This window comes from Lutjanus erythropterus, chromosome 3, assembly GCF_056507025.1.
Source record: "Lutjanus erythropterus isolate fLutEry1 chromosome 3, fLutEry1.hap2, whole genome shotgun sequence".
NCBI lineage: Eukaryota > Metazoa > Chordata > Actinopteri > Lutjaniformes > Lutjanidae > Lutjanus > Lutjanus erythropterus.
In genome coordinates this window covers 21,834,841-21,845,707 of record NC_139319.1, presented here as the reverse complement: position 1 = coordinate 21,845,707, position 10,867 = coordinate 21,834,841, and the positions used below count along the sequence as shown (strand labels likewise).

At 37.1% G+C, this 10,867-nt stretch overlaps 1 protein-coding gene across 1 annotated transcript; it reads right to left on the bottom strand.

Annotated features, from left to right (window-relative positions):
• Positions 1-686: 686 nt before the first annotated feature.
• Positions 687-9,003, bottom strand: LOC146329991 (uncharacterized). The gene is made up of 10 exons (XM_084715397.1): positions 8,389-9,003; positions 7,476-7,748; positions 6,632-6,940; positions 4,969-5,079; positions 4,768-4,821; positions 3,714-3,749; positions 3,598-3,636; positions 3,464-3,496; positions 3,306-3,353; positions 687-1,907 (listed from the first exon to the last, which is right to left on the bottom strand). Exons 1-10 carry the CDS (start codon positions 8,474-8,476, stop codon positions 1,801-1,803), a joined length of 1,098 nt encoding a protein of 365 aa, XP_084571523.1. The 5' UTR covers positions 8,477-9,003; the 3' UTR covers positions 687-1,800.
• Between the last annotated feature and the right edge of the window lie 1,864 nt (positions 9,004-10,867).

The following is a 10,867-nucleotide window of genomic DNA, read 5'->3' as shown; positions in this document are numbered from 1 at the left end:
AGGTAACCAAATTTGCATACCAGCACCTCTAAAACTCACTAATTAACATTTATCTAGTTTGTTTAATTCATACAAACGAAGTGTAAAAATAAAACATGCAGCAGTGTTACAGGGGGTTATGTACTACTATTTTGAAGCCTCAAGATTGGCATCATGACTTTTGCCATCTTTTTTGTTTTGTTTTTTTTTTTTGTTTTGTTTTGTTTTGTTTTGTTTTTTTGGAGCCTTAAGTGACCATATTTGGACAAGAAGGCAGAGGTGGGGAGGTTGTTATGGTAGCAAGCTACCAATCACAAGGTAGACACACCCTCAAGCAAACAATTTTTGTACTTTATTCTAAATGGGACCATAATTTACAAAAAGAATATCGTGGTGTATAAGATTTGAAACTAGCAACTGAGACCATAACCTCATCTGGAAAGTATTTACTGAGGTAATTAATCTGATAATAAATCATAGTAAGTAGTGTCATTTTCTCATAGACTTTAATAACACAAGTTGTTATTGTTATTTACACATCCAGCAGTTGCATAGCATCATTATCATTGATTTGTGTCTCTGACCACAATATTCACTCTTTTAAATCCTGAGAGAATTATCTGACTTTTTAGCTGCTAAACACTCCACTATAGCATAGTTAGTAGGTAGTGTACAATAATGTAATTTTAAAAATTTTTTTAAATATATTTTTCTTGCTTGCTGCATCCAAAAATTATGTTAGAGTGATAAGAATGAAACAAAGTTGCAGCCAGACAATGAGCTTAAACTTTCTAGAAAACTTTTCACATTGTGACAGTGTTTTCACGCTGTATTTTGAGGCATTGTTAATGTAAAAATACTTATTATAGCTGCTTTGACAAGTGAAATATACTGGCAATGTGTTGATTATTGAGCCTTTGGACACAGCCAATCTAGATGTTACACTGTTTCCAGTCTTAATGCTGGGCTATGCTAACTGTCTGCTGGTTTCAGCTACATACGGTATTTACAATACAGACATTAAATGGTATTGATCTTCTCATCTAACTCTTGGCAAGAAAGCAAATGAAAGCATTTCACAAAATCTTGAACTATTTCTTTAATAACAAAATGACATGTCAGGCCCTCTGTCGGACTCTCATCCAACTCTTTAAGATGAAGGATGCATTAGCCAAAACATGAAGGTGTTATTTTGTATTTCGTCTTTCCCTCATGAACACAGGCTTTTAATGCGGTTGTGCCAGGATCTAAATTTATACACTTCTTGCTCCCCAGAGGTATATCGTTGCCATTTTCCATTTTCTCGTTTTCTTCAACCACCTGTGGAGTTTGAGCAGCACTCCCAAGATGCTCACAGTGCATCTGTTTTTTAATATCAGTGTTAAATTGACTCTTTCAGCCTGCAGTAACACAGATCTCTGAAACAGATAAAGTACTCTCTTCCCCTTCTTTACTTCTGCCTCTTCTCTTTTAGAGATACTCTGACACAGGCAAAAAATATATTACGCCTCCTTTCAGCTGTGAGTTGAGGGTAAGGCCATATATCAGCCATGTTACTGCCTTAGAATACAGTGATTTGTAATGCAAAATGAAAAATGTCTGGGAGCCGAGTCATTTATTTAGGTGTGGACAGTTTACTAATATATTAAGTGCCCTAAGACTGTTTGAGGATGAAATGTTGAAAATAAATGAGATTTAACCATCTTTCCGTCTCCGATGTTTTTATTTTCACCTTGAAGGTGGCTGGTAATTGAAACAGTCATTTTTATTTTCTCCACTGCACTTTGAGTCCATTTCTGTCCCCGTTTGGCTGCTCCTCTGTCACCAGGCCTGCTCCTCTGTGAGGGAGAAGGAGGAGGAGGAGGAGGAGGGGGAGGAGGAGGAGGAGGAGGAGGAGGAGGAGGGATGGCTGCGATGATGCAGATTTGCTAAATATAGACAAGATAAAAAGATATGACAAACAGACTGGAGTTAGATGACAGGGAAACGAGATGGGGAGAGATGATCTCAGCATGAGGCACATCTGATTGTCTGTTACAGTAAATTCATGCATGTTTTAAAACTTCCATATTATCTCAAAACACTAAATACTGAGAATAAATTATCATAAAACATGGCCCACATACATATCATCTAAAAGTGATGATGAAAAGTCTGTATGGAAACTATCAGCCATTGATGGAATAATAAATACAATTTTAAGTAGTGCACTTTAACAGTACAGTTTTAGGTAATTGTACCCTAATTTTCTGTTGCTTTATACCTTTACAGCACTGCATTTATTTGACAGTTTAATTATTGATTACTCTGAAGATTCGAATTATTAAAATATATGAATATATATATGAATAAAGAAAGATGAGACAAAACAAAGAAAACACATTATAATGCATGTAGATTAAGCTCCCCAGCAGTATATATACAATTCTGAAAAAGGACAATATGCATAATAAACAATTTTTGGTACTTTTAATATATGTTGATGCAAATATTTAGTGGTTTTCCTGAATAAAATTTTGAATACATGTTGCTGAGTATTTTTACAAAGTGGTATTAAGTTTTTTCATGGTCAAAATAAATTGAGGAATAAAAGTCCACACTAAAAGTCACCTCCTTCAGCTATGACTGTTCTAGGAGTAGTTATGGTAGTGCTGCACTTAAGAATAATTTTGAAGTACTTGAGTAATTTCATCTTCTACTACTTTATTATTAAACTCCACTGCATTTCAGAGCCAAAGATTGTCATTTTTCATCTACTACATTTATTTGATATCTTCATTTACTTTACAGATTTAGCTTAATAATAAATGAATAATCATCGATCACAGATCAAACTCTATTGATCCCTCTGGGGATATTCACAGTTACCCAGCAGGTACAGTACAGTATTATAAAATAGCCAACTTCAAAAGCAGCAACATTAAAGTGATGAACACATTAATACTCAATAATATAATATGCATTATTCAGATATGGGCTATTCTAAGTTATGAGTAGTTTAACTTTCGGTACTTTTAGTATATTCTGATTCCAATACTTTTGTGTTTTTACATTACTACAAAATTGAATAAATTACCTTTTTCTTGTACAGTAACAGAGTATTGTAATACTGTTGCACTCAGTGGAAACAACTCTGGTCTCCACTACATGGAGAGTAAATGAGAGATGCTCGTCATTATTGCTGTGTCTGCCATGGAGCTGCACCAGCAGAGGTTGCTAATAGCAACAGGATTTTAGACTGAACCAGCTTTTTGTTTTGACGAACAAAAATACAAACTACATGTAGACTCTTTCAGCTTAAATGACTGTTATAGTTGTGAGTTTACCTGTATAACACTGGTCAACATTTCCATCCAGCAGAGTCTCTATTTCATCTGAAAAATGTTTTGAAGATTATTAACACAGAGATTCACAGAAAGAACTGTGTGTGATCCGATTCATTTCTCTGAATGTGTTGATGCATATATGTGTTTGATTTTCCTACCTTGACTGTCAACTTCTAGAATGGCTGAGAGTTCTGTTCATTAAAAAAAAAAAAAAAAAGTTGTCAAAAAACTGAAATAACAAATTAATTAAATTATTTTCATCCAAACTGTACGTATGCTTTCAGGAACTAACCTGACCAAGACCGGGAAGCATCAGAGTGTAGGAACATCCCTGCTGGGAAAAATAAGGATTTAGACCTTTTGCAGAGTTTATGAGTATTATTGTGTAATTTACCAAAGTCATTTTACCTTTGGGAGTGATGGTGTGTGTGTGCCTCTCACCGTCTAGTTCAAAGATCAGTAGAAACACACATTAGACATTTTTGTGCACTGATCTGGCCTGAAAAATGACACCTCTCTGGTTTCTTCCTAATTTGGAGAAAAATCCTAATTCTGAGAAATGACAGACTCAGAGAGACACTTTTCAAGGTCTGATATCTGCTATGACCTGATCTGACACAACCACTCATTCCAGTTTATCTGCATAATTTTCTTTTGATCTAACATCATCAGGGTTGTGTAACATCCTTTCAATTTGTGTTCATTGTGTTTCCTGTTCTATTTCATAAGACTAAAATCTCCTGTCACTTCAGTTCCTGCCCTCGTGTTACTCCCACCCCTGATCATCCACACCTGTGGTCATTTACCTGCCCCTGATTTTACCATCCGCAAACCCCATTCATCACCTGTCCTTGGTTTTGCCCTAAGTCAAAACCAAGGTGTGTTCATGGAGGCTTTGCCAGATTGTTCATCCTCATGTTTTCTTTGCTTTCCAGCATTTATCCACAATTTTTGACTCAGCTTTGTCACTTGGTTTTTGGACATTTGCCTGCTCCCTACCTGGTTTTCGTTTGCTTGCATTGGACTCACCTTCTGTGTATGACTGCCTGGTTTACAAGTGTTTGAGTCTTCGAATCGTGCACATGGTACAAGGTAAGATTACCTTGTGTATTGGTTCATGAATGCACTTTTACATTTTGCACTTTTTGACACGTTTTTGACTTGTACCTTTAGTGGTGTTAGATTTTCTGCTAGCACTGACATTAAACTTTGTGTTTAAAGCTTTTCTTACATCATAGAATGTATTGCATTGTTTTGGGGTATTTGTTTGCAAACTTGTTTAATTCAAAGTTTTGTATTAAATTGAATATTTAATTATTTAAGTGTACAATGAACTCTTGACCACAGGCATTGAGAGAGAAAGTAGTGTGTATCTGTATTTAAAGTTTAAACACACACTGTGAAGATACGGGGAAAGGGAAAATGTGAAGTAGAGTGGAAAGTTCAGATGGCACAAATTTACCATTCAACCGCTGGTCAGTGAAGCTGTAATGAACAGGGTGCACCATGGGCTTTTCTGATGAAAATAAGAAAAAAAAAACTCATGGTCAGCCTCAAAGGATCAATATAACTCAGTTAGCGTGTGTACGTGTGTGTGTGTGTGTGTGTGTGTGTGTGTGTGTGTGTGTGTGTGTGTGTGTGTGTGTGTGTGTGTGTGTCTTACTGCATGAGCATTTCCCTCGGTAGATTTGTCCGAGCACAGTTGTGACAATAGTCAGGAACACCACACACAGCAGAACCAACCACAGCACCCTGAACATGCACTGCCACTCATCTGGAGGACAGAGAGACATCAAAGCACATTTTGCTAACAGAAAAGGTTCAGGGTGCATATTGCAGAAATTTCCTAACTTGCAGATCTTGCAGATGTCAAGCTGTCCTAGATTTCACTGTAGGTAGTGTTAGCTAACTGTAGCTAATTGTAGTGTTAACTAACTTCTTTAATCTATGGCTGCTTTTTAATTGCTTTTACACAATAGATACTGGATTGTGTCTGCTGTCTTAGCCTACTCTCTTTCAGTTATCTCCCAAATTAGCATTGTTGTAATTTTACCAAAAATAGCATCTGTGAATTTCTCTGCAAATGTTACCAAAACCTCCAACTCATCTTGAAGTTAAGAGGCCATTGTTATTTTTGCTCAATTTTTTGTATATTTCAATGAGTTGAAACAGTCACAGAGTTGGTGAGCTTGGTAGGATTAGAAAAAATAGTTTTGTTGCTAGAAAACATAAAAGTTGATATGCAATGATGGATTGGGTATTTAGGATTTCCTAACCTGGGATAAGATAGGATTCCCTACATTTAGTAAGGATTTGTTTCTGTAATACCAACATGGGAAAATTCTATCAAATGATCCTACTCTATCTTAACTTAAAACTTAAAACAGGATATTTTTTAACATGACTCCAAGCATGCAATAACTGTTGTTTTGATCATACAATTAAATTTACAGCTTATACATAGTCAGAAAAAAATAGAGAGGTCCATCACAACTATCCAGAGTTCATGCTGAGCTTGACATATTCTTCAAATTGTTTGTCTGGTCCCATATCTTAAAATAGTAATTTTACAATAATACAAAACAGAAAAGAAGAGAGAAATCGTCGCAGTTGAGAAGCTGTAACCAGCAAATGTTTGGCATCAATGCTTGACAAGTGACTTTAACAATTAATTGGTTGCAAGATTTAACTAATTCTTATCTAAAAATATGCACACACATGAATATAATAAATAAATCCACTCAGAGAAATGTGTGGCAGAGAGAGAAAAGAAGAATAATAGCAGGAGGTAAAGATAACAGTAACAAATATGAGCAGAAAAGAAACAGAGGGAGAGTATGGAAAAGTTTCGTGGAAATTGGGCAGAAATATTAAAGTTTGATGGATATCCAGTTTTCAGCACACACACACACACACGCACTGGAAAATATGACTTAGATGTAGCTTTAAGCTCGGGGGAGTGTTGGAAAGCTGAATAGGAAGAAAGTCAAAATCAATGCAGCCTTGGAGATACAGCAGATTAAGATGAACTGTAAAGCTCAGCTCATACAATACAAAGAGAGAAGACGGGAAACAAAGTCACAGAGCTGAGACTGGAGTCGAGAGGGAGGAATTGGGGGAAATTTGTTCTATTGAAGAAAATGACTCCACTGTGAACTGAGAGAGAAGACGAGTCTGAGTGAGATTGAATCAATTGCAGCACAAATGAAAACTGATTGGCCAATTTCTTTGTCTCTTATTGTCTCCTCTCCTCTCCAATCTTAAAGCAAAGCCACACTGACCACAAAGGGTAGAGGGAAGCTCTGCTCTCTCATCCTGACACCAACCTTTGTCTGTCCGTTTCCATGGCAGCTTTTCCTTTCCTTCCCTTTCCTCTGTTGCAGTCAAAACTGTTTGATTGGCGAACCAAAGGAGACAGCGGCTTTGATTGGCTGGCTCCGAGGTGGGCGGGGCAGGGAGACAACAGTAAAACGCCTTTCTCTGTTCTTCGCCATCCTTTTTCTTTTCCTCTTCTTCGTCCTCAGGTAGGTGGAGGTGTAAGGAGCTGTGATTACTGAGGCCGTATAAGGTTAGATTGACAGTCTGTGCGTCTCTGAGTTGAAGCGTCACTGACACCTCGAGATAAACCTTTAAAGCTGTGAAGATAGACGGTGAAAATCATATTTTTAATTTAAAACATTTCAGGAGCAAAATAAGCAGTAAACACCATGTCTGAGCATTTCTTGCTTTGAAACAGCATTGAGCAAGGGTAGTCTAAAAAAAACAGATTCAGTCAGACTGGATATATGATGTCATAAACCTCAGGAACCAATCCAATTAATTGAGGGAGTGGTGCTATGCATATAGCAGCGATGCCCAGCCCACAGGCAAAGCCAGATGTAGCTAGTTACTGTGATTAGCTATTAACAGATGAGGAGACAGGTGCAGTTAGTCAGGGGTGGGGGTGTTGGTTGTGTGGAGAGAGTATAGTGCTATATACAAGCCATTTTAACAAGGCATTTGGACTTTTTTGCAAAAAAAACATTTCAGACACAATTTATTACTTCTTGCAGAGCATTTTATATTGTTTAAAACATGACTGAAGGGTGTATTTAAGCCTAAGTTTGAGTAAAAGTGGAACATTTTTATAAATGAGGCCCCAAAGGTGTATCTTTAAAAACCGTGTAATACCTGAATCAGAGATGTTTCTCTGTAATTCTGCCATGTCCATATCTGTTTCACACACGAACCAGCTCTGTTCTGATGCCAGATCTGTTGTGTTGCTCTGATCCTGATGTATGCAGGCCTGTTCCCACTTTTTGCGTTCTGAAGTCTGTGAAGGGTCACATGTACTGTTTCTCCTGATTTCACCGTCTCCGATCCTCCCATTTTCCCCCGTCTTCTTCACCTGGTTTCCTCGCTCACAGGGTCGGTAAGGTAGACAGTGGAAGTTAACCTTTGATGCTGAATGGAGAGAGAGAGAGAGAGAAGGAACAACAGAAAATTCAGAGCGGTTTCTCAGCAGGAGCAGGCTTAGAGTGGAAAAAAATTCAAAATGTTTTCAACTCAGAAATCAGAGAAAGAACTCAAAATGGAAGCTGTTGCCTCCAGTTTATATCCGACAGACAAAGACAGATCGGAGAGAGACAGACAAAGAGCAAAAGCACTGACGGTGAACACGTGCGTGATGAGTACAAAAGCTTTAAGCAAGTTGCTTTCAAAAAGAGAAGCTTTTCAAGGTGACACAATACGGAAACGTTTTCAAAGCTGCTGTCAGTCAGTGTTGTATAGAGCTATATTTGGGAGTGACTTTAAGCTCAGAAAGCAAAAAGAAGAAACATCAGAGTCTACATGAAGAGGAAGAAACAGGACAAAGTGACTCAACAACATAAAGTTTACTTCTTTTAAAGGCTGACTTTTGATATAAAGTTTGAACAAAACTGAACCAAAACACAGCCACAGTTCTGGTTTTTAAATTCTTCAAAAGGTCGTGAACTGAAACATTTGGAAAAACCCACACAAGCATACAGTCACACACCACACACACACACACACACACACACACACACACACACCTCTATGTGAAGCTGTTTGTATGACCCACCTCTGTACAATGTGAAGAACTCTGGGAGGCAGATAATGAAGGCGAGGATCACGAGGATGAGAAGTTTAGCCAGTCCTGCTCTTGTCATGGTTGCACCATAAGATCACATACGCACACACACACACGGAGACACACACTTCTTCATGCTGACAGAGGCATGACTTGTGGCTTGTGGCTTCCTTTCCTTTGAAACAAATACATTTATTCTTTCATGCCTCCTCTCTGTGCCCATCGGAGTAGCCATTGATAGAAGCTACAAAGCCCTTAAACTACGACTCATAACTCTTGTAGAAGCAGTCGACGAGCAACACAACACATGTGCAGAAAACGAAGTTCACTTCCTATTACACTTCCTGTCATTTCCTCAGATCGAGTGAGAAATGGAGAGAAACAACAAAGGGTTTCGATCAGCACAGTGTAAGTAGAACTGTTGTGTGTCACTGCTGGGTGTGGGTTTGCGTGGAAGACGATGTTTTGATGCCGTCTGTCCTCTAAAAGAAGAGATAAATGGACTTTATTAGTCTTTTGAAATGAGGTCCTGTGTGAACAACAACAACACAGAGGCAGATGATCAATCATGTGTTGTTTATATTTGCTCTATGTCTGTAAAGAGGCATCAGCTTACGGTTTATATCTGTGAAAAATGCAAATTGTTGTTTGTTTTATACCTTTATATGATTAAAAAAGAGGGAAACCAGGCTCATCTATGGTAGACTGTAAACACAGTGTCAGTTACTGAAGTTAAAATGAGGAAAAACTCCACTCAATGTGAAGCTGCTTTGGTCTGACCTCTACAGAAGCCCATTTACACAACTGTTTCTTCTTACATGCTTTCTTTAATTATGACATAATTGTGAATTAGTATCTAAAAATTATAAGAAAGTTAGAAATATCCAATCAAGTTGCAGGACAACCATGTACCAATGTTAAGTTACTGAGGTCCAGTTGGAAAAAATGATACCAAAGAGTTTTTGTATGTAAACAAAATTATATGTGGTTGTCACCAAAAAATGAAATGTGCAGGTTTATAATTATGATTTGTCATAATTATTAGAAACATTTAAATAAATGTATGCATATAATGTATATTTATGACTCATGAGAAGCAAAATTATAAATATAATATAGTACATAATTATTAGGCAACATCTCATAACTTTGCAAAAGGTCTCATAACAAGATAAAAAGTCAGTTTCTCATTATTAGGACTTACTGTCTCAGAATTTTGAGAAGGTCTTTTTTTATAATTACTCAGGTGAAAGAAAAAGTTCCAAATAAGATCTTTGTCTCGCTTGTGTCTCCTAGACACAAATGTGCTCTATTTAAGACCAATATGAGACTATAATCATTTTCTCATATTTCTTAAATTTGGCTCCTGAGAAACAGGCTCTGTCTGTCTATCCCAAGATGAATTTGAGCTCAGTTTAAGGTTTTAAAGTGTTCTTTTCTTATCTGACTGCACTGATCTTGAATTTGTCTTCAATAATCAGCTCTTCAGATAACAATGAGATCTAAAAATGAGACCTCAAAGGAAACCCAATTGTCTTAAATTACATCTTAAATTTGTCTCAGTGGTCAAATTAATGTCTTGTTGCTCCATACAGTTGTCAAAGAGAAACTTCTGACACAACTATGAGCTCAGCAAAAGATCTAAGATGCTAAGTTATAATCATGAGAAATGTTTTATTAGGTAAATCATGTTGAGGTTTCTTATAATGTTTAGCTACTAGATCAAAAACATAAGACACTGTCATAATTGTGACTTATCGAATCATATATATCAAACTATTAAGTCATATGCATAAGAAACACTCTCACAATTATGACATGCTAAGTCATAATAATAAAAAATAAGACATAATTATGAGAATGTTTCACATAATTTTCAGTGCCAGAAATGGACCAGCTGTCAATCCTTTAATTAACGTTACCACGCAGGAGAGAGCTGATAGGTGTTTATATTGCTGCTGTAAAGGCAATGACCTTTCTGTTTCTTTTTTTTTTATTTGACTCTATTCTAAAAAAATATGTATTTTCCTTTGTACTGTTTGACTTGATCTCTGTTGGGTGTTTAGTGTAGTTCAGATTTTACAGTTGGGTTCCTGAGAGCCACTTATCTTGGCAGGCCTGGGACGGGAACACACACACACATGCACACACAGAAAGAGGATCAGAAAAACACACACACATACTCAAACACATAAACACAGTGATGAGCGTGGCTGGCAGGTGGAGGCCTTATCTCCTTCCTACAGCGGCTTGCCTCTCTCGGGGCTCAGTCGGCAGCTTAGAAACGGATGGAAGCAGCCAAAACTAAGAAAGAAAAAAAAAAATCACTTTCTGTCCTTTTATGTCCAATCAACGCTGCTTGACACTTGGACAATTCCCAAATATTTTGAGTTTATGGCTTAAATGTATTTACTTCTATACTTGTGATGGTTAACAGAGCTGTTGCAGACACAAAGCAAGGTGTGAATGT